This window comes from Gorilla gorilla, chromosome 3 (genome assembly GCF_029281585.2).
Source record: "Gorilla gorilla gorilla isolate KB3781 chromosome 3, NHGRI_mGorGor1-v2.1_pri, whole genome shotgun sequence".
Classification (NCBI taxonomy): Eukaryota; Metazoa; Chordata; class Mammalia; order Primates; family Hominidae; genus Gorilla; species Gorilla gorilla.
This window is the reverse complement of record NC_073227.2, coordinates 122,980,813-123,005,831: the sequence shown is the minus strand read 5'-3', so window position 1 is coordinate 123,005,831 and position 25,019 is coordinate 122,980,813. Positions and strand designations below refer to the sequence as shown.

The 25,019-nt window shown below is 37.0% G+C and overlaps 1 protein-coding gene across 2 annotated transcripts in view; it reads left to right on the top strand.

Annotated features, from left to right (window-relative positions):
- MANBA (mannosidase beta) overlaps nucleotides 1-25,019 on the top strand; it is a 129,354-nt gene that overhangs the window by 88,497 nt on the left and 15,838 nt on the right. For both annotated transcript variants that reach the window (XM_004040205.4, XM_055385419.2), the window contains exons 9-13: nucleotides 964-1,081; nucleotides 3,327-3,413; nucleotides 7,533-7,700; nucleotides 14,474-14,692; nucleotides 21,650-21,814. In XM_004040205.4, coding sequence (XP_004040253.3) covers nucleotides 964-1,081; nucleotides 3,327-3,413; nucleotides 7,533-7,700; nucleotides 14,474-14,692; nucleotides 21,650-21,814 — 757 coding nt within the window. The remainder of the gene's footprint in view (nucleotides 1-963; nucleotides 1,082-3,326; nucleotides 3,414-7,532; nucleotides 7,701-14,473; nucleotides 14,693-21,649; nucleotides 21,815-25,019) is intronic.

The following is a 25,019-nucleotide window of genomic DNA, read 5'->3' as shown; positions in this document are numbered from 1 at the left end:
CTGAAAATAAACTTTATGAAATGAAAATAGACACATTTAAACTTATTTATTATCTAAATTAAATAACATTTTAGCATATTTACAAATGTATAAATGTGCATTGTAGTATATTATTTGATGTTTAGAATGTAAATGTCATCAGTAACTAAACCCTGATTTTTTCCAAAAGTTGTAGTAATTTCCTTTTAATTTAAAATGTGTATATTATTTTAGATTTCGTAAGAAAATGAAATTCTTCTCCAGACACAGCCACGGGATAATTGGCTCTATCTTTTCCTTTTCAAATGCTCCTCTCCCCTCCCAGCTGGGGCTGGGTTGGCTGTGGTCCTTCAGCCCAGCTGGGCCAATTGGTAAGCCTGCCGTGGTGCCTGTGCTGAGCCCACAGTGCTCTGGGTCTGCCCAGCCTGTTATTTGGTTTGAGCACTGTTCTGGGAATGGAGGGAAGGTACATGCTCTCAAGCTGCCTGTAAGTTTCTAGATTTTCCTGAGGGTAATGTGAATAGGAATTGGAAAAAGTAGAAAGGAAATTTACTAGAGAAAGAAATACTGGGCTGGAGAAATTGTATAAAAGGAGATAGGGGTGCTAGGCACTAATACTCAAGTCTTGATTTTGTTTTATAGTTTCCAGGGTTTGTATAAAATTAGTGCATACTTTCCAAGGCTTACAACTGTATTTTTTATAAGACTAAATATAAAACATAAATTTAATTTTAAAAAGAGTATAATAATGTTACTGAAAATTTAATAGGTAAAGATATCACCCATACTTTTTCTGTTTATTTGTTTTATGTGGTTATAGTTAATGTGTATATAATTTTATCTTACTTTCTTTAATTTACATTATAACCAAACCATCATGATTTTAGAGTGTGTTTTTCTAACAGAGATTAGAAATGTGTTTATCTGTCACAATCTGGTTTTTTTTTTCCAAATTATGATTTGTTTATAAAATGTCTTCTACAGGTTACGGCTCCTTTTACAGTCTGTTGTGGATGCTAATATGAATACTCTTCGGGTTTGGGGAGGAGGAATTTATGAGCAGGATGAATTCTATGAACTCTGTGATGAACTAGGAATAATGGTGAGAAGTTGATAGCATTTTATATATTGATAAGTTACTATATCCTCAGTTTGACTGCCAATGTTCTGAATGATGCAATTGCCCCAGTCTCAGAGCTAGGAATGATATTCCATTTGGGGCTATAGGAATAAATGGCATCTTGTAAACCAAGAGTCATAGGTGATAGCAACTACCATAATTATTTATTTTTAAATGATAGATATCCTGTAAATTATTTATATCCCAGTATACATATACCTACTTTTAAAATAATTTTCTTTGTGATATTTAGGTATGCATATAAAAGAAAACAAAATATTTAAAACACTTAAAGGAGATCTGACAAAACCTAAAGAGAAGAAAAATAATAAAATTAAGTAAAGGTGTGTTTCATATTGTTTTTCTAAATTTTTTCTAATTTTTTATTTTTAATTTGTTAAAAATTAAAAATGTTGCCCAGGCTGGAGTGCAATGGTGCAATCTCAGCTTACTGCACCCTCCTCCACCCCAGGTTCAAGCGATTCTCCAGCCTCAACCTCCGGAGCAGCTGGGATTACAGGCACGTGCTAAATTTTGTATTTTTAATAAATTAGCATCCAGCTAATTTTTGTATTTTTAGTAGAGATGGGGTTTCACCGTGTTGTCCAGGCTGGCCTTGAACTCCTGACCTCAGGTGATCCACCTGCCTCGGCCTCCCAAAGTGGTGAGATTACAGGTGTGAGCCACTGTACCTGGCCCTAATATTGTTATTAAGTACTTTTAATGTGTTTTGCAATTGTGAGGATAAAGCAAAGAAAATATATTCTGTTAGTTCTATTATTACTGTTGTAAAATATAAAGAGTGCCACCGAAGACTAGGAATTATTCTAATAATGATAATGCTGATCGTCATTGTGACAATGACAATATTCTATAATATTCTCTGAGTGCCAGGCATTGTTCTAAGTGCTCTACGTATTTTATCTTCATGCCCATTCAATGATGTAGTTACTATTCTCTATCCCCATTTACAGGTAAGGAAACTGACACATGAAGAGGTTAAATATTTTATCCAAACTCTAACAGCTCATTTATGGGGGAATGAAATTCCGACTCAGACAGGCTGCTTTGGGGCTATGATCTTTTTTTTTTTTTTTTTTTTTTTTTGATGTGGAGTCTGGCTCTGTTGCCTAGGCTGGAATGCAGTGGTGCGATCTTGGTTCACTGCAGCCTTCACCTCCTGGGTTCAAGCGATTCTCCTGCCTCAGCCTACCAAGTAGCTGGGATTACAGATGTGTGTCACCACGCCCGGCTAATTTTTATATTTCTTTTTTTTTTTTTGAGACGGAGTCTTGCTCTGTCACCCAGGCTGGAGTGCAGTGGCGCAATCTTGGCTCACTGCAAGCTCTGCCTCCCGGGTTCACGCCATTCTCCTGCCTCAGCCTCCCGAGTAGCTGGGACCACAGGCGCTCACCACCTTGCCCGGCTAATTTTTTGTACTTTTAGTAGAGACGGGGTTTCACCGTGTTAGCCAGGATGGTCTCGATCTCCTGACCTCATGATCCGCCCACCTCGGCCTCCCAAAATTCTGGGATTTTTGGGTGGGCGTGAGCCACCGCGCCTGGCCTAATTTTTGTATTTCTAGTAGAGACCGGGTTTCACCATTTTGGCCAGGCTGGTCTTGAACTCTTGACCTCAGGTGATACGCCCCGCCACAGCGTCCCAAAGTGCTGGGATTACAGGCGTGAGCCACTGCTCCCAGCAGGGGCTGTGTTCTCAACCATTGCATCACACAGCCTCCTTAGGAAGGGACTTATATGGTTTCATTACTAAAATGTGCATGTGGTAATCCTTTTGTCTATGAAAAGCTAATTCCTTTATAAATGAAGTATGATTCTTAACAGTCTGGTGCATCTCAATACCAAATGCCTGGTGAAAATTGGAATGAGTTAGGAGTGACAAGGGGCTGGAGGGAAGCCTCATTCTGTGTCCCCTCCACACATTTTTTCTTTTTCAAATTCTTCCATCTTCTCTTTCTTCTATACCTGCCTAGGATTTTCTCTTCTCAGGTGTCTGTATACTTTTGTGCAGTTCTGGGAAGTCCTAATGTCTTTGATACATTTCTTGGTATCAAATTATGCATAATGGTGCCCCAGTGATCACACTCATCAGGCTAACTGGATTTTTCATTTGTGTGAAAGATAATGCCCAGAGCTCAGAATAAAGACTTTCTTCTGTGTAATAAAACTTATGGAAGTGTTGCATTCCCTTTTATTTGATTTGCTAGGTATGGCAGGATTTTATGTTTGCCTGTGCCCTTTATCCAACTGATCAGGGCTTCCTGGATTCAGTGACAGCAGAAGTTGCCTACCAGGTATGTTACTACCCTTCCAAGAAGAAATAACACAAATAATATGTTTTAGTATTGCCTTTTGTTAAATCTTGCTTCATTTTGGTTTTTGTTCTCTACTAAATCCCATGAAAAATTACACAGCCAGGTAATTGACATCCTAGGTGATTGTACCCAGTGTCATGGCTTTACCATCATCTATTAGCTGATGACTCCCAGATTTATCCCCAGTCTTGATTTCTCTGCTGAATTCCTCTTTCTTATATCCAACTGCCTACCTGGTGCCTCTGCTTGGAGGTTTAACAGGCATCTGAAATGTAACATGTACAAACTAAACTTATATTGCACCCCCTCCCCAATCTTGCTTCTTCTGTTTTCTCCATCTCAGCAAACAGCAACACCACTGTTTGAATCGCTCAGGAGAAAGTTTAAATTGATTATTGATTCTTTGATTTGTTTTAGATTCCACATATTGACATTTATATTTATATTCACAGATATATAAATGCAAGGAAGTGATTATATGCTTTCTCTGTCTACTGAAAAGATCTAGAAATAATGCCCAACGTTGTAGTGTTGAGTATTCTTATATTGAAGTAATCTTTCCTGTTAAGAGAAAAGCTTCTTAGAGAAATGGCTGACTCCAGGTCTGGCACAGGAAATGTATAAAATGATCCTGGATATCTTCTTTTCGCAACTGGCAATGGTGTTAATATAATATTATCAACTGATAATTTTAGCCACAGAGCTGAGGTTTATGAGCTGTGTGCTGAATATACTTATTTTCGCAGCAAGGTCTGTTTAGGGGATGATCATGCTTTGAAACACAGATTGCATTATATTTCCTCTCCCCTAAATATTAAGTGCATGGCATGGGTTTCCGTGTAGAATCAGAGTGGGATGCTTGTCAATACATGAAAATTCTGAATCATGATGTACTCCCAAAATACAGTTTAGAAACCAACCTGTGAGTGTATCATATGCTAGTAAAATACTACTGAAACATTGGACTGATTCATTAGCATCCATTAGAAATGATCACTGCACCAGGAGATCACCCCTACCTTGTAAAGAGTTTGCAAGACTGTGGAGACATATTGAGTTTTTATAGTGCTCTGCAACATGTTAAAGGAGGAAACAAATCCATTTTCTCGGTAACCTCAGGTAAAGCTACAATGTGGATAATTATTGACTCTGATTTCAATTTCTCATGTCCAACTGTCTGCCAGATTTTTTGCAATGTTGATATACAAAGAACAAATATTTTGATATTTCTTCTTGAATGGTGAGTCTGCAACCTTAGGGAGGTCACTTTACCTCTTGAGCCTCAATTTCTGTATCTATAACTCTGGTATGATGTCACTCCTCATGAAACTGTTTCAAAGATTAAATAGGATAATACGTGTAAGGCATGCAGTTGAAAAGAAATAACAAATAATAGCAGCTGTCACACTAACTCAGCATGTCTTCAAAGTACATCTATTATCTTTTCCCCAATGCACTCTTTCAAGATTTTTCTTTTTAGCAGGAAATATGAAAGTCATTGATACTTTCTTCTTTCTCACCTCCCACATCCATCTGGTTTTGAGACAATTTTTTGGTATCAATGTTACTAGTATTTGTATTTACTTTCTCACCCCGGTGCTTACTACTCTAATTCAAATCCTATTTTTCCCTCTCCTCAATCATTGCATTTGTTTTCTGATTGGACTCCCTAGCACTGGTCTCTTTCAATATGTGCATACTCAACAGAGCTGCCAAAGTCATCTTCCACTGACACATTTTAAGTCATACCACATTCCTGCTCAGAACCCTGATCCTGGAATATCTCAACATGCAGATAACAAGGAAGCTATCGAAGTTATGTCAAAAGGATTTTGAGAGACTCTGAGCAACCAAAAGGGGGACAATTTGAGATTCAATAAAGATAAGGATGTCAATGAATTGAATCCATCAAGTGTGTTAAAATCTAGAGTTCATATTATAGTGTCTGCAGAAGTATATTTTGTGAAAAACCATACAGAAATGCAAGGAAGCGATTTCTATTACACTATGATACTCTAGATAGTGGTTACTTTTGGAAGGAGGAAGGGGCTGTGATTAGGAAGAGGCACATGGATGGCTTCCGGCCTGGCTGCACTGGGTGGTGGCTACAAGGGTGATTGCCTTATGATAATTAACCGTGTCATAATTTGTTTTCTGTAACTGTGTTTCATTTTAAAATAAAAGGTTTAAAAAGTGCAATTGAACTCCTTCCCTAGCCAACGCTTCCCCTGAGGTGGCTTCTTGACGTCTGGGTAAGGTATAAGATCCTCTTATGCGGGACTCCGGCCAGCTGGTCTCTGCACCTGTTCAGGCACCATCTCCGTCTTGCTGTCTATGTCCTGGAACATCTTCCCCATCCACTGCCCTTGTGAGCCACCTCCTTTGTTCTCCTTTGGCCCCTCTTACCTTAAGCATGGGAAAAACCTTTTGCCTTTTGAGACACACATCACACTTTGAATTACTTGTTCAAGGATTTGTCGCCTCTGCAAGATTGTCATCTCCCTGAGGCCTAGGACTCATTCCCCTCTGCGTCCCCACTCTGTGGATTATTCACAAAGTGGATAGATGAATGGATGAATGAATAACTTTAAACATATTAATTATAGTTACACAGGTTGCAAGCATTTCAGTTTTATTTTTAGTTTTCTTTCATATAAATAATTAAAATCTAACATTTATGTATCTTCAGTTCTTTGATGCATTATTAAAGATAAGGAGAGCCATTACATGCAAAGTTTGTTAAAATTTTAAAGTAAAGCTTACCTTAAAACTCTAAGTCAGCTTGAGGGTTGTGTGTAACATGGTGCTACTGAAGCTTTTTGCCACTTCAGGATTTATATTTGTATTTTCATCAGTGGCATAAATATGTCAGTCACAGTTGGTAGCAGCTGTCCCTTTCTTGGGCATGTACAAAGACAAAAAAAGGAAATAGTGTTTATATGGCTAGCTGAGAAAAACACAAGACTTAATTTTTTAAAAAATGAAATATATCTCTTTAATATACCTTCAGTGCATCTCTATTTCATCTATGTGAGTTTCTGAGCTTCTTGAATGGAGAACACATTGAGAGCATCAGTGGGGGGCAATCAGTGTAATCATGCATCACAGCGAAAGTGAACCTATAAATATCAATGAGGTAACGTTGCCAGAACATGTTCCAAAAGAATTTTTCTTGACCATTGACTCACTCTGCCATTCTCAGAGGAATTTAATTGCTCTCTACTGGGGCACATGTCCTAGTGTATTAGAAGAAGGGACATGTCTGAGTCTGTCCAGTGCAAACATAACACAAGTGGATCCTTTTGTCTTTATGTAGGGCCAGCCCAGATGAGCTCAGTTTATGCAGGCCTCATGTGGCACGGTTTTCAGGTAGATTCTCTAATTTTCCCTTTTATATTTAGGTACATTCAGTAACTTAATGTTAGTTGATTTCTCAGGACATGACATTGATAGTTATTTCAGGAGACATCACCCTGATTGCCCTAATCTGTTTTCCTTTAGAGTATTCCATATTTGTCTTTAACTGCCAGCATACCTCTAGTACTCACTTGCTTTGTAAAACCTTCTCTAGTTCCCCTTCTGGTTTTCTGATCTCAGGACTTCTGATCCTCAGGATTGAGGACTGCATAGGAACCTCCGTCCTTCTTTCAGTGGTAGTGTTTGCTTTGCCTCATTTATTTCTTCACACAAAACTCCAATTTGTCCAATTTGCTCTAAAGAACCAATCCCCAAAATATAATGTCTCCTGCCTTTTGTATTTCCTGAAAGTTTTCTTTGTGGCAATCCACAGAGTGAAGAGTTTATTCATTCCCCTTTTCTTTCTCTTTCTAAAAAAGAGATTATATTATCTTCAGTTTTTATATAGCAGAGAAGAGAAACCCTATGTATCAGTGTTTATAAAATCTGGTTAAAAAGAATCTCAGAGATTTCTTAAAATGTATTCCTGCAGCTAACATGACTAGCCATTTTCAAATTAGGTTTTTGGCACATACGAATTTATGTGCAGAAATGCAAGGGCTCTAATTTTATGAGTAATTATAGCTCTGAGTTTTTTATGTTAACTCTTTGAAAATCATTTTATGTTTTCTTAATTTTCAGATCAAGAGACTGAAATCTCATCCTTCTATCATCATATGGAGTGGCAATAATGAAAATGAGGAGGCGCTGATGATGAATTGGTATCATATCAGTTTCACTGACCGGCCAATCTACATCAAGGACTATGTGACACTCTATGTGAAAAACATCAGAGAGCTCGTACTGGCAGTAAGTAATGATTTTTAATGCAGTAGAATTTAAGAATGTATCTTTAGGGCTGGGCGTGGTGGCTCACGCTTTTAATCCCAGCACTTTGGGAGGCCGAGGCGGGCGGATCACGAGGTCAGGAGATCGAGACCACGGTGAAACCCCGTCTCTACTGAAAATACAAAAAAAATTAGCTGGGCGCGGTGGCGGGCGCCTGTAGTCCCAGCTACTCGGGAGGCTGAGGCAGGAGAATGGCATGAACCCGGAAGGCAGAGCTTGCAGTGAGCCGAGATCGCGCCACTGCACTGCAGCCTGGGCGACAGGGCGAGACTCCGTCTCAAAAAAAAAAAAAAAGAATGTATGTTTAAAGTGGATAAGTTTGAATACTGGTATAGTATGTTTTATGCCCCTTTTTAGGGCTGTCTTCAACAGTATCGTTTGAATACAGAGTATCCCACTGTAGTGCAGCAGCAGATGAAAGGATTCATGGGCTGTGGACTTTTTGGAGGATTAACTTCTCTGTGCAGCTCTCCACACATACACCAATGCAGTGCTTACAATGCTAGGTTGTCACATGCTCCTTGGAGTCCATCCGTGGATCCCCAAAAGTTTAGAATCTCTAGATTCGATGATTATTGATATGCCACTTCTAAAATTCTGTAATCGTATATGTTAAAGTAGAATTTGGTATATATCACATATGAATATCCTGTTATGTGATTTAAGGGACAAAGAGAGATGAGAGAGCTGGTCTCCAACCCCGCTGTATGGCCCTTGCTCTATAGTGGTTCTCTTTGCACCACTGTTTGTCTAATTGGCATATTATACAGACATATGTTAATATAAATTGGCCTTTTTGTGAGAAAAAGCAGCATTTTTTTCAGTAATGCCTTCAAAAGTTTTAACTTTTGAAAAACTTTGTTTAACATGTGATTTAATAATCTGGTTGTCTCTACACTTTTGTGTCTGTAAATAGATGTTTTAAATATCTGGGTATATCCAGAAGCAATTTGAAAAGGCGTCTATTTTTTAAAATAGTATGTGATATTAGCACCTAAACATGCCCAGTTTATGGCACTATTCCATTTATAGAAGAAACTTCATTGAGAATTCATGAAAAACATGGGTTCAAATTTATAGTTTACCTGATACACTAAGACATGTGTCATGAAGAATTTTTCTATTCACAAAATGTGATGATACAAATTTTAAAAAATATTTACAGAACACTTATTTTATAATCTTTTTATTCACAATATTGATATTATGTTTTTCATGTTCGATGGATTTATAGTTTCTGAGGGTTTTCATTTTATAGCATAGTGGTTAAGTACGCAGGCTTTGCAATCCTGGCTGGGCCACTTCCTGTCTATGTAATCTTGGGTGAGTTACTTAATCCTCCTTTTCCCATCTATAAAATTAGGTTAAAAATAGGAGCTAACTTTTAAGAGTTGTTATGTGGACTAAGTGAGATAATGGATGGAAGGCACATGACTCAGTCTGACATATAGTAACTTTTTTTTTTTAAAGTTAAAATATTTCTTTGGGGGAGGGGACAACACATTTCTGCTTAATGAAAAGAAATATTTTTACAGTCCAGAGCTCTTTTATTTTTTAAACACCTGTTATGCCATGCATTCGTAGGGAACAGGTTCTAGAAGCCCAGGCTCTGTTCCATTGGTTCTCACAGTGCACTTCTCTGGGTGGAGCCAGCTGTGCTTCCATTGAACTCAGGCTCCTTTCTCTTTGGCTTCCTTCTTTTTCTTTTCCTTTGTTTCCTTCTTGAGTTTTGGGGAGCTATCTTGGCTTCTAGAGTGCTTAATATGCTCAACACGTTAATTATCTTGGCAACAATCTTGCACTTGTTTGTTTACAACAGTGCCAACAGCATGCTGGGTAGCACAGTAGTCTTCTCTGGTTTTCCCACGTTAACGTTTGTGGGGCATTCCTTTTTGAACCAGATGCATTTCCCTGATGTCTACATCACCTTTCTTGTAGATTCACATGTATATGGCCAAAGGAACAACTCCATATTTTCTAAAAGGCCTAGAGAATATCAGGTGCCTCTCCTCTTTCCCTTTGTGTGTCATCGTTGTGGAGAATTACTGAAAGTTGGTGGTTCACAGTAACTTTTTTTTTTTTTTTTGAGATGGAGTCTCATCTGTCTCATCTGTCACCAGGCTGGAGTGCAGTGGTGCGGTCTTGGCTCACTGCAAGCTCTGCCTCCCGGGTTCAAGCAATTCTCCCGAGTAGCCTCAGCCTCCCGAGTAGCTGGGATTACGGGCATGCACCACCACACCCAGCTAATTTTTGTATTTTTCATAGAGACAGGGTTTCAGCATGTTGGCCAGAATGGTCTCAATCTCCTGACCTCCTGCTCCACCCACCTCGGCCTCCGAAAGTGCTGGGATTACAGGTGTGAGCCACCACGCCTGGCCCACAGTAACCTTTTAATTAAAACTAGCCATCGTCATCATCATCATCATCCTTGTTGGTTTTGTTCAACAAGGTAGATCTTCAGATACTTACACATTTTGATCATTAATTTTAACACCACATTCTTAAGCTTTAAAAAATTAGCTTCTTTGTGCCATTTCTTTTTCACCTCTGAAATGGAGATATGCCTTTCTTTTTAGGGACTTATTTATCTTAAAACGAGCCATGGGCAATAACTGATGTTTGTAAATTTTTTCAAAGATGAATAGTATTAAAAGCTACATAACCACTACTGCTTTTAGTTTCCATCAAAGTATTAGGCATCATAAAAAGGGAAAGTACCATAAATTGATTCATCTACAAATTGGCTGTAATGATTGGTTTCCTGCTGCACATGCTTTCTTTTTATGGCCATTCTCTTGGATCACCTTATGGTATTTCCTGGTCCAACTAAGGGTTTAAGGTCATGGCTTAGAAAGATGTCATCTGTGAGATTTGCAACAAATAACCACACCTCAAGAATAAAGGATTTATAAGTGGAAGGAAATTATAATGCATCGTCAAAGCTAGATATTTTTAGGTAGAGACTTGTTTGTAATTTTACTGCATGGCTCAGCATGCCAAATTTCTCAAGAATCTCAAGGAATGAAGGGAAATCTGTCAAGCTTGATCAATCAAGGCCAATTGACTGGCCTTCTTCTTCAATGTTCTTCAAAGCCATTGTAGCAAAAATATTTTTAAACATTTAGTATCACCTATAATTTCATCATACTTTTAAATATTTTTAAATTCACCCAACATCTACTGAGTACCTATTGCCAAGAGCAAAGCCTCATTCCCGATGCTGTGGGGGACACTCTTATCTTTGTGGAGCTTACAGTCTGCTGTCAAAGGGAAACATGGGAAAAATTATCAGACCTTGGGCAGTTAAAAAAGTGCTATAAAAAATGTAGCTTCAAAATGCTGGGAACTATGTGGCAGAACCATTAATTTTAACTGAAAGAATCTAAAAAGGCTTTCAAGTAAAAGGTTACGTTCAAGGGAAACCTTACAGGTGGAGAATTTTGAGGCAAAGCGTTGTCTAGCAGTACTTTAGGTCATGAAAACAATGTAAATAAAGGTAAAAAGATGTGAAAGTAGGTGGTATGTATAATGAGCAGCAAGCAGTGCCTGGTGCCTAAGAGCAAGGGACTCCTGGATTACTGTGGGAGAATGGAAGGTAGTAAAGACTGGAAGCAGATCATAGAGGGCCTTTAAATCATATTATGGAGTTGAGCTTATTCAGTAGATGGTGGGAAGCTAGTGGACATTTTGGGGGAGAGGAGGAACTTTATCTGGTCCATGTTTATGGAAGATTACTAGCAAAGATTAGGGAGGTGAGAGGTTCTAGACAAGGAAACCAGTTATAACAACTAAGAACTCCAAGTTACTGAGATGCCAGGCATCAATATATTAATTATAATTATTATATTAATATTATTACATATTAATATATTAAATTAAAGCTGGATGTGGTGGCTTGCACCTGTAATCCCAGTGACTTGGGAGCTGAGGCAGGGGGAACATTTGAGGCCAGGAGTTTGAGACCAGCCTGGGTGATGTAGCCAGACCCTGTCTCCAAAAAAATTTTAAAAATTCTTTGGGCATAGTGGCATGTGCCTGTAGTCCTAGCTACTTGGGAAGCTGAGGCGGGAGGCTTATTTTGAGCCCAGAAGGTCGAGGCTGCAGTGAGCTATGATCATGCCACTGCACTCCAGCCTGGGCAACATTCTGTCTTTTAACAATTTTTTTTAAATTTTAAAAAACAAATTTTTAAAAAGTTAATTATATAAGTGCTTTGTATAATTTATTTACTTAATTTTTAGAAGTTACCTGGAGTGTAGGTGATATATTTATTTTAGAGTCATTAAGTCCCCAAGGTCATGGAGGTCATAGGTAGTGGAGTCCAGTGGTGTGGGATTGGAAATTCGGTGATGGAAAAAAATATCTGAATGTAGAGTTGCTACTACTCAGAGTGACTGAATGTGGGAGGTAAGAGAGGGAGAAATTGAAGATGACTCCAATCTGGGTACCGTTCAGCAAGAAAGGGAGCATAGTCAGAGAAGTTTGGAATTAGTAAATAAAGAATTCTGCTTTAAAAGGTTGGATTTGCGATGTTGGCAAGACAACACAGGTGGAAATGTGGAGCTGGTTATCAGCAATGTGTGGTGGTGAACGTGAGGTCAAGTGTGCAGGTGTGGCTAGGAGTAATCAGAACATCCATGTGACGGGAAGCCTTGGGACAGGGTGTAGAACAAGGAGAAGCCTGAGAGAGAGGTAGAGTGTCCATCTGGGGATGGAGAGGGTAGCTGGAGAAGGAAGAATCAGGAAGGTTGGGGGAAACTGGAATGTGGAAGAATTGTGAACAAACAGCCAGGAGTGGAGAGAGCTTCAGAAATAATAGGTGGTAAATAGGGTCATTTATTGCACACCTGAGAGGGAATAAGTGGGGACAGAAAGAACTGCTTTATTTAGTAAGTAGAAGTTCATGGGTAATTTTTGAAAAACATTTCAGTGGAGTGAAATGATCAGGAAATGAATGTCAGGGGTTTAGGAATGAGAGGATGGTAAAGAAATCTGATGGACTGCAAGGGATCAAAGGGGCTTTTTATTAGGATAAAGGGAATCCTAAGGAAGCTAAGGGAAAAGGGCAGCAGAGGGAGATTAAGAAAAAAATGGAGTGGAAGAGAGTTTGTTGGCTATAGTACCAAAGCAAACTAGAAAGATGACCAGAACACAGAGTCTGGCAAAGGAAAGGGTTAAGGATTTTTTTTTTCTTAATACTGGAATAGAAACAAGAAATGAAATATGAATGGATATACCACGAAAAAGTGAAACCTAATGGTGAAAAGTTGAGAAAATTATTTTCTGAAAGTCTATCTCTCAGGGAAGCCTTACTGGCCTTCTGTAATATGTTTTACATTCCCAAAGAGCCTTGCGCTTTTCCTTCAAAATATTCATCATACTTATAATTACTTGTTCAGTATCTGGTTTCAGCACTAAATTGCCATCTACTCTTCCAAGACGGTCACCATGGCTGTCTGCTGAACCTCCAGCACATAGAAAGAACTGCATGCCTGGCCCATAGGAAATACTCAAAAGAGATTTGTTGTATAAGTACTTGACAGAGTCGTAGATTCTCTCTCTTTCTCTCTCTTTCTTTCTCTGTCTCTCTCCCTCCCTCTGCAGCGTGGAAAAATGCCAGAGACACAATAGACTTGACGAATACTTGCTAAATGAATGAATCTTCTCAGTGAAATAGGAAGTAGTCTCATCTACTGAGATGATAATAACTATATTTTGAGTTCTCACAGTGTGCTAGGCACCCTGTTAAGTACTTACATGCTAGATGTTGTAACAGGTAAGCCACAGTATTTCAGTGGTTTACATAATAAAAGTGTATTTTTTCCTCACTGACACTATGAAAGGGCTGCTGGCAGCTCCTCTTTCAGAGATATAGACACCTTATTCCAGCTGCACCATCTCTTGCACCCTCAGCTGCAAATGGGGGAAGAGGATGAGAATGAGGCACATGGCCCCATATGGGCTAGGAAGCCACTTCCTAGGGATGGCTCTATATTACAGAAACGAGAACATGAATTGGTGGACACCTAGCCATTACTTTCACATGAGAGTTATTTACTATTTATAATACCTCTAAAGGAGGTACTGTTATTATCCTCATTTTACAGATAAATCTACCAAGGCTTAGACCTGTCCACAAATAATAAGGTTCAGATTTGAGATTTAAAGTCACGTTTGGGTCCATCTGACTCAGTAGCTTCTGTTCTTACCTGTTAGACCTGTGGTTCTCAAGTGATGGTGGTTTTGCCCCCATGGAACATTTGGCAGTGCCTGCAGACATTTTTCAAGGTTGGGGGAGGGGTACTGACATCTGTTTGGTAGAGGCCAGGGATGCTACTAAATATCCTACAATGCATAAGACACCCCCACCCCCAGCCAACCCCAACAAAAACGTATCCAGCTCAAAATGTCAATAGTGTCAAAGTTCAGAAACTCTGGACTAGACTGTACACCACCCATGATGGATGAGAGTGGAGGCAAAACATGATTGAAAAGATTAAGAACAGCTGCTGTGAGGGATGAGCTAAGTGTTACTTATGAAAAGATATAAAGGATTGGCGAAGAGCAGAGAGGTGCTGGTGGTTGTTGAATAGGGAAGAAGGTAAGTGGTCCTATTAATTTTCTATCAGCTACTTGGCATTTCAGGGACTTGTTAGTATTTTTAAAGAAGTAAATGATACATACTTTACAGGATGAATATATTATCCTTGAATTCATTTTATTTCTGAACTCAGGGAGACAAGAGTCGTCCTTTTATTACGTCCAGTCCTACAAATGGGGCTGAAACTGTTGCAGAAGGCTGGGTCTCTCAAAACCCTAATAGCAATTATTTTGGTGATGTACATTTTTATGACTATATCAGTGATTGCTGGAACTGGAAAGTTTTCCCAAAAGCTCGATTTGCATCTGAATATGGATATCAGTCCTGGCCGTCCTTCAGTACATTGGAAAAGGTAAGTCATCGTTTGATTTTCTAATGTTTCAGAATGATAGACTGTGGGCATGTGTTTATTCTGATCACTGGTTCAGAAAATCATATGAAACCTACGTCTTATTTAAATGAAAGTTTGAGAAGAAGATGGAGGAAAATAATTTTTTTAAACCTTTGGGGATTACTTTTCTATATTGCTTTTACTGTGTTCCTTCAGGAGCACTGAAAGCACTGAATGGGACCCAGTGGTTGCTTAAGCCTGACTTATTATCACACACGGAAATAACTCTTACTTGCTACAATAACTCTTGCTTATAAATCATATTCTGCAACTGTTTTACCATTTATAGATATTCAGAGCTGGATATTTCACTACAGGAAGAGGGTAAATGTGATAAATAAACCTCAGTCTAATGTTGTCATCTTACCTTTTCTCTTCTCTTTCTCCTCCTATTCCATTCCCACCGCCCGCACCACCCCCCCCCCCACTCCTCTCTCTCCCTGTTTTTCATCATGTTGGTGTGTTTTATTTTCTGTATGGATTTTCACTCTTTCTGTTCCTAAAGATTCAGTTTCAGCATTGTGTGTGTTCTTCTTAAAATAGCTTTATTGAGATATAATTCACTTGCCATACAATGCACCCATTTAATGTGTACAATTTAATAGTCTTCAATATATTCACAGAGATGTGCAGCCAGCACCACAATTTAATTTTAGAACATTTTTATCACTCAAAAGAAACCCTGAACCCATTAGCAACCACTCCCTATTTTTCCCTATCCCTCCTCCCCAGTCTTAGGCACTACGAATCTACTTTCTGTGTCTATAGTTTTCCTTATTCTTCATATTTCATATAATTGGAATAATATAATGTGTGGTCTTTTGAGACTGATTCTTTGACTGTGTTTTTCAGGGTTCATCCATGTTGACCATGTATTAGTATGTTCCTTTTTTTTAATTGCTGAATAACATTTTGTTGCATGGATATACACTACGTTTTGTTTATCTGTTTATCAGTTGATGGACATTTGTGTTGTTTCCTCTGTTTGGCTATTATGAATAATGCTGCTGGGAACATTTGTGTACATGTTTTGTGTGAATATATGTTTTCAATTCTACTGAATATATATATCTAGGAGTGGAATTGCTGGGTCATATGGTAGCTCTATCTTTAACATTCTAAGGAACTGTCAAATTGTTTTCTGTAGCGATTGCACCATTTTGCATTTCTACCAGCAAGGGATTAGGGTTCCAATTTTTCTACATCCTTGCCAACACTTGTTATTTTCTTTTTTTCTTCACATTTCCCTGGGAATTTACATTTACAGGAAATTTGCATATCCTTGATGGCTAATCATGTTGAGCATTTTTTTTCACGTGCTTACTGGCCATTTGTATGTCTTCCTTTGAGAAATGTCTATTCAAATCCTTTAGCCATTTTGTTTTTTAAATAGAGACAGGGTCTTGCTTTGTTGCCCAGGGTGGTGTGCAGTGGAGTGGTCAGGGCTCACTGCAGATTTGACCTCTCAGGCTGAAGCAGTCCTCCTGCCTCAGCATCCCCAAGAAGCTGGGACTACAAGTGTGTGCCACCACACCCAGCTAATTTTTGTATTTTTTATAGAGACGGAGTTTCACCAAATCATCCAGGCTGGTCTGGAACTCCTGAGCTCAAGTGATCTGCCTACCTCGGGCTCCCAAAGTGCTGGGCTTACAGGTGTGAGCCACTATGCATGGCCTGATCATTTTAAAATTATTTGTCTTTATTTTATTGAATTATGAAAATTAAAAAAATATATTCTGGCTATAAGATTTTATCAGGTATATGATTTGCAAATATTTTCTCCCAGTCTGTGGGCTGTCACCTTATTCACTTTGATGGTATCACTTACAGCACAAAAAATTTAAATTTTGATGATGTTTTACTTACCAATCTGTTCTTTTTGGTGTTGCATCTGAGAAATCGTTGCCTCACCCCAAATGGCAAAGGTTTATTTCTGTGTTGTCTCCTAAGAATTTTATAGTTTTAGCTCTTGCATTCAAGTCTATGATCATTTTGGGTTATTTTTTATGTGTGGTAGAAGGTAGGAGTTCAGGTTCATTCTTCTGCATGTGTATAGCCAGTTGTTCCAATAGCATGTATTAAAAACACTATTCTTTCCCCCATTAAATTCTTTTGGCCCTGAAAATCAATTGACCATAAAAGTTAGGGTTTATTTCTGAATTCTCAATTCTGTTCCAGTGGCATATTTCATGTCACTATGCACTGTCTTGATTACTATAGCTTTGTAGTAAGTTTTGACATTAGGCAGTGTGAGTCCACCAATTTTGTTCTTTTTTTCAAGATTTCTTTTTACTATCCTGGGTGGCTTGCATTTCCAAATGAGTCTTGGGATCTATTTGCCAATTTCTGCAGAAAAGCTCGCTGGGATTTTGATAGAGATTATGTTGAATCTGTTGATCAGTTTGTGAGTATTGCCATCTAGTAATATTAAATCTTCTGAGGCATCAACATGGGATGTCTTCTTTAATTTCTTTCAACACTGTAGTTTTCAGTGTACCAGTTTTACGCTTCTTTGGTTTACTTTTTCCTAAGTGTTTTATTCTTCCTGACGCTACTGTAAATAAATTATTTTCTTAATTTCATTTTTAGGTTGTTCATTGCTAACGTATAAAAATACAGATGATTTTTGTATATTGCGCTTGAATCCTACAAAGTGGCTGATCTCATTTATTAACTCTAATAATATTTTGGAGGATATTCTTTAGCATTTTCTATATATAAGATCATGTCATCTATAAATAGAGATATTAATAATATTACTTCTTCCTTTCCAATCTGGAAGCCTTTTATTTCATTTTCTTAATTTCCCTAGCTAGAACTTTTCATACAATGTAGAAAATGAGTGGGAAGACGAGATATCCTTGAGTTGTTCTTTTTCTTAGGGAGTACATTTCAATGTTTTACCATTTAGTGTTATATTGACAATAGGTTTTTAGTAGATCTCCTTTATAAGGTCAAGGAAGGTCCCTTTTATTTCTAGTTAGCTGAGTGCTTATATCATGAAAGAATGTTGCATTTTTCAAGTGCTTTTTCTTCATCTATTGAAATGATTATGTGATTTTGCTCCCCCTGCATCAGTTGTGTAAAGTAACCAAAAAAAAGTCTTTTAAGACAATTTCAAAATCTTTTTCAATTTCACTACCTGAACACAACTATAATTTGCTTATATACATTGAAGTTATATTGTACTTTTAACTTTAATGATGTCATAACCTTAGCTCTACCTTTGGTTTTTTAAAATTAAAAAATTAATTAACGAAAAATTGTATATACTTATTGTGTACTATGTGATGTTTTGAAACATATATACATTGTGAAATTCCATACCCCCTTTTTTAATTGCTCCCAAATTGTGGGGCTAATCTTTTGGGAATACTGTTGTTTCAGAGTGAAGGAGGATGAAGTTCAGTATCCTGACGCAGGTAGGAACAAGTGTTGAGAATGGGAAGGAAGGAATGAAGGAAGCAAGAATATTTACTGAATAATTGCTGTGTACCACGTACTCATTCTTTAATTCGACAATAATCTACCCACTCCACTTTGAGGCCCAGGGGGAAATCAAAGTACTGCAAGAGGTCACAGATAGATCTCCCACCCTGCAGTGCTTTGATTTCCTTTTGGGCCTCAGGCAAAGTGGAGTGGGTAGAGTATTGTCTAATAAAAGAGTGAGGACCTGGCACACAAGCAATAATTCAGCAAGTATTCTTGCTTCCTTCATTCCTTCCTTCCCATTCACAACAATAAGTAGCTGGGTTCAAACTTACTCTCTGTCTCCAGAGCTGATAGATATTCTTTTCACCACGCTTTAGAAAGATTAGTGTTAGAAATTGCTAAACCTTTTCCTTAAATCTGTAATAATTTCTACTGGCCTCCTTCAAATAATGGAATTATTTTTATCCCATATTTTTGTGAAATGCCTGATGATGTTCAGAGATAAAAAACACTATATTTTAAAATAGAAAAAGTTGAGGATAAGTGCTGCTCATTATGAATCATTTGTTATCTCTTGATTTACTCGTCTTTTTTTTAAGCTACACTGCTTAGTTGAGAATTTGAATAGGTGATTGGGAAAATAAAATAAACCAAAAGAAAAACTAAATAAAATGTTGGCTCTTTTATTTAGAAGCTCTTTCATGTATTCAACAACTTGATTAAAACATATCTCTTTAATTTGGGATACATTGATTTTTCATAAAATATAATTTTAACATGTGATTATCAATATTGCACGGTGATTAAAAGTTTGGGCTTTGGAATAAACAGAACTGGATTGAATATGACAGCTGCCATTCATTATCTGTATCATCTTGGACAGATTAGTTAATCTTTCTGAATTTCAGTTTCCTCATCTGTAAATTGGGGTTAATGGTAGTAAATACCTTGTGTGTGTGTGTGTGTGTGTGTGTGCATGTAGTTCTGCATATGTGCGTGTGTTTATGAGTAAAGATTAAGTTAACTAATACATTGAAGCACTCAGCACTCTACCTGACACAGTGAGAGCCCATGAAATGTAAACTATTTACCTTTAGTATAGACCATTTTAACCATATGATTTGTATGACAGTTTGATTTTCTTCAGATCCTTCTGGGTTTAATGAACTAGGGACTGGAGCTAGACTGCATTAGATTTGGATACTGAACAAGTTATCTAACCTTTCTGTGCCTGGTTTTCACATCTGTAAAATGGGGTGATAATAGTACCTACTCATAGAGTTTGTTTTGTTTTTTGTTTTGAGAGAGGGTCTAGCTGTGTCACCCAGGCTGGAGTGCAGTGGCGTGATCACAACTCACTGCAGCCTCAAACTCGTGGGCTCAAGCAATCATCCCACTTTAGCCTCCCAAGTAGCTGGGACTACAGGCATGTGCCACCACACCAGGCTAATTTTTTATTTTTCTTTTTGTAGAGATGGGGTCTCACTACGTTGTCCAGGCTGGTCTTGAACTCCTGGGCTCAAGCAATCCTCCCACCTCAGCCTCCCAAAGCGCTGGGATTACAGATGTGAAACACTGCATCCGGCCGGGTTTTTATGAGTACTAAATAAGTTAATATTCTTTTTTTTTTAAAAAGTTAATATTCTTAAAGTAATTAGAACTTTGCCTGGCCCTTTCCAGTTCTTTCTGGTAATATTATTATAGCTGAAATTTGAAAGATTTTCACACCATAGTTATAAGAAGGTAGAGAGCCTCCCACGTAACTAAAGATCAGGTTTACTGATTATGGGATAGATTCAAATTATTACAAATAAGAAGGCTGCATGGCCCAAAGGTATATTTCAGACTTTGAAAAGGAGGAAGGACACTCCAATGTGAAAGCTAAAAAAGTTCAGCTCAAAGAAGTAGAGTGGAATAGTGATTACTAGAGGGTGGAAGGGTTGCCGGGGAGGGACAATAGAGGTTGGTTAATTGATACAAAAGTATAGCTAGATGGGAAGAATAAGTTCTAGTGTTCTATAGCACTTTGGGGTAACTACAGTTAATAATAATTTATTGTATATTTTCAAATAGCTAGAAGAGATAATTTTGAGTGTTCCCAACACAAAGAAATGATAAATGTTTGAGGTGATGAATTTGCTTATTAGCCTGATTTGATCCTTATACATTGTATACATGTATCAAATTATAACATGGTACCCCATAAATGTGTACACTTATTGTGTCGATTAAAAATAATAAACATAAATAAAATAAGAGGAGGAAGCCAAGGAAGACTATTGATAAAGGATGTGCATCTAAAATGTGTACGAGATGATCGTCAATGTGAATCTCTCCTTTAAATACATAATAGGAGTAGTTAGCATTATTTAATTCTGGTGGTGGCATTTTGGAAAAACATCTATAATTAGGAAAAACTTCCAAATTTAATATGGCTGGTGAACATTTCTTATATTTGGGTATGAATCAGTTCCTGAAGAATAACCTTTTCCTTTTAAGGTAGTGGGCCCATGTGTTGCTTGATTACTGGGAATGAGAAGTCATACTTCATGAACAGGGATTAAGCTTTTTTAATTTTCAGGTTTTTGGGTGGAGGGGCAGAGTATGTTTTTTCAAAGTCTGTGTAACTTGAATTAAAACTCTGGATATTTTCAGATGTAGCCAGCAATTGTCTTCTTTCTTAAATGCTAACAGTGCATTAAATTATAGGCCTAGAAGCCAGAATTATTGCTTCTCTTTTTTTGTAGACGGTATACTCCAACATATGTGAGTTTTTTTACTTTGTTTTTTAATTTGAGCTGATGACAAAAGAAAGATCCTGTAAGTTAGGGGATAAAATAAAGATCCTATAATTTGGGCCTGGCTTAAACAATAAAAAATTGATTTTTTAGGGGAGAGAAGTAACATTATTTGGTTTGTGTCTTCAACTATATAAAAATTAAACATATGTATATCAGTTTCATTTAGTAATCACTGAGAAACAAGTGAACAGTGTAAGTGCTAAAGCATCTACTCTCATAATATTCCTATTATAGTGTAATAGGTGTTTTATTCCTATTTAAGAATTGTGACAGTTTTAACAGTGTTGATTGCATTCTATTAAGTTTTGACAAACGAATACTAGATAAAATGTTTACCTAAGTAGATAAAATGATATTTAAAAATACATATAATGAATGTTTCAAAAACCAGGAATATGTTTTGATAAAACAAGAGTCTTAAGAGAAACACCAAAATATAACTTTCTTAGTTGGAGGAAGGGAGGATATATGTACCAAACCCTGGTTTTGTGATTCCACTTTCCACAAGGCTAGTCCTTCACTGGCAACAAGTAGGATGGCAAAACATTTATGAAACTGGAGCCACAGAACAAACCTCGAGGTCTTTTCTAGTGTTTAGGATACTTTCCAGGTTTGTCAGGAACTTATAGAAAAGTAGTTTTACTGCCAACTTTCAGATTTCTAATTCTTATTCTTTATTTGAAAGGTCTCGTCTACAGAGGACTGGTCTTTCAATAGCAAGTTTTCGCTTCATCGACAACATCACGAAGGTGGTAACAAACAAATGCTTTATCAGGCTGGACTTCATTTCAAACTCCCCCAAAGCACAGATCCATTACGCACATTTAAAGATACCATCTACCTTACTCAGGTAAGTTGTTTTCATTCTAGAATTGAACAGGTTCCTGCAATTAATGTAAGAGATTATGTAGTTTTTGTAGGCCATATATGGTGAAAAATATTCAGGTTTTCATTCCACTGGTTAAGGAATTTATTTTCTTCAAAGAACATATATGATGACACATAGGACATGAAATAGTTCATTTTTGGCATTTGCCTCTCTTACAAAAACAGCTCACAAAATTCTGAAATAAATTGTGTATGAAAATATTCTCTACTTCAAGATTGCTCTAAAGGTTTAGTAATTAAGACAGTGCCATTTCCCAAGGATAAAATAGAACAATGGAACACAATAGAGTCCAGAAACAGATCACTGTATAATATGGACACCTGATTTATGGCTGTGATGCCACCACAATTGAGTATGAGAACAATCATTTTATCAATAAACAGTGGTGAATCACGTGGATACCTTTATGGGAAAAGAAATGAACTTGACTCCATATACAAGTTAATTTGATTGTTGAGCATGGTGGCACACACCTGTAGTCCCAACTACTTGGGAGGCTGAGGTGGGAGGATTGATTGAGCCTAGGAGTTTGAGACCAGCCTGGGCAAAATGTCAAGAACCCTATCTCTAAAAAATAATAATAAATTTTAGAAACTTCATTTGACCAATGACTGAAGACTCAAATGTGAAAGGTACTACAATAAAGCTTTGAGAAAACATGGAATAGCTTCATGATTTTGGGATAGGTAAGAGTTTTTATATAGAACATAAAAAGCACTAACTAGAAAAGAAAGTATTGATAAATTATACTCCATTGAAATTATGGACACCATTAAGTTTAAAAAACACCATTAAGAGAGAGCAAAGGCAAGCCACAGATTGGGGACCAATAGTTTTAATTCATATATTTGATAAAAAGATTTGTATCCAGAATAAAGCAATAAGAAAAAGTCAGACAATCTATTTAAAAATGGACAAAAATCTTGAACAGGAGCTTCACCAAAGAAGATATCCAAACGTCAATAAATATATGAAAATGTGCCCAATCTTGTTGTAAATCAAGAACATGCAAATTAAAGCCATACCAGTATACCCCTACACACCCAGCAGAATGGCTAAAATTAAAAAGATTGATAATAACAACTGCTGGTGAGGAAGTGAGACAGCTGGAAATTTTAGACATTGTTAGTAGGAGTTTAAATTTGTTTAAAATTTGGAAAATTTTATGGCAGTTTGTACCTAAGCTAAATGTTTGCTTCCCTTTTGAATCAGCATTTCTGCTCCTAGCTATGCACCTAGGAAAAATGAGTTAATATGTCCACCAATGGATATCTCAAATAATGTTCATAGCAGCATTATTCACAATAGCCCCAAAGTAGAAACAACCTAAATGTCCTTTAACAGGAGAATTTATAAACAAATTGTAGTATATTCATACAGTGGAATACTCCACAGCAATAAAAAAAGAATAAACTACTGATAATCAGCATCAGCTTGGATGAGTCTCGCAGGTATTACGTTGAGTAAAAGAAACCAGACATGAAAGGATACATAACTGTACTGATTTCTTTTATATTGAAATTTAAGTATATTATAGAAAAAAGTACAGATTAGAAAAAAAAACAATCAAGATGATGGAGAGCAAAGTAGTATTAACTACTCTTGTGGAGGAGGGTGTGAGCAATGATTAGGAAGGGGTACAAGAGAACTTTGTGTTTTCTATCTTGATGTGAGTGGTAGTCACATGGATGTACGCATGTATCAAAAGATTTGTGAATGTTATGGCATGCACCTTGCTGGATTTTAAAAACAGTTCTATCAAGTTTTGATGGACATATCATAAAATTCACACATCTTAAGGGTACAGTTAAGTGATATTTATAGAGTGGTGCAAGCATCACTATGATCCAATTTTAGAATATTTCTGTCCTTCTAAAAAGATCCCTTGTACCCGTTTACAGTCACTCCCCTTTCCCACCTCCAGCTGCAAGACAACATAAATCTATTTTCTGTCTCTATAGATTTTACTTTTCTCAACATTTTATATAAATGGAATTATACAATATGTGATCTTTTGCATCTGGCTTCTTTCACCTAGCATAAAGTTTTTGAAGATCATCCATGTTATAGCATGTAGTTCATGTCCTTTTTCTTGCCAAATACTATTCAGTTTTATGGTTATACACATTTTCCTTATCCATTCGTCAGGTTCATCTGTTGCTGGACATTTGTTATATCATATTCCAATTTTTGGCTATTATGAATAATGCTGTTCGGAATACTGATATACAAATCTTTGTATGGACATAGATTTCCTTTTCAAAGGGTAGAAATGGAATTTCTGAGTTATATAACAAATTTATGTGTATTTTTTTAAGAAACTGCCAAACTGAATTTTGGATAATGTTTTCATTTTACTTTTTTCATTCGCCTATTTTAGTTCATGAACCTGTGACCACACTTAAGACTCCATTAAAGTCACTGTTTATTTACCTGCTAGTTTTGCCATACTTGTTTAAAGTTCTTAGAGAGGAGGTAAAAGCCTAATCCCAATAATAAAGTTGATCTGAAGTAGATAGGAAATTTTTAAAAACATAATCACAGTTAAATTTTCCTATCTTAGTATCTAAAAATGTATGAATTTTAATCCAAACTCATGCTCACACCTTCATCAGTTTTCTCCTGTATGAAAACACAAACCCCATGATAGAAACTAAAGCAGAAAACTGTAAGCTGAAAGAATAATGTTTTTTAGAAGGTGATGAAATGATTAGGAGAATTTTAATGTTTCAATCATAATCTTATAGGTTAGGAAAGTTTTGCCAGGGTTATATGTAATTCATGAACTTACCAGAACACAAGTTTAAAGGCAATGTTGGTATCTGTCCCTTGAAAAGTGTTGCACTTTATCTTTCAAGTTTTCCACAGATAATACTCTGTTAAAGTGTTCTGATATATAAAATAGGCTGATTATTATTTGTGTGTGTGTGTGTATAAGAGACTTTTCTGCTATTGTTTTTTATGCTGGATTTCCTCCTTCCAGCTGTTTATTACTCTAACTTTATTCTTTTCCTCAAAATTACATTCCAAGAACTGATAGAAATAATTTTTCTTTTCTGAACTTATCAGCATTCAAGGTCCATAGTTAGGAACTGGGCATGCAAGTGGAGTTATTTGTTGCCAGTTTTTGTTGGTGATGGTTTTGTCTGAGAATTTAGCACTAGTG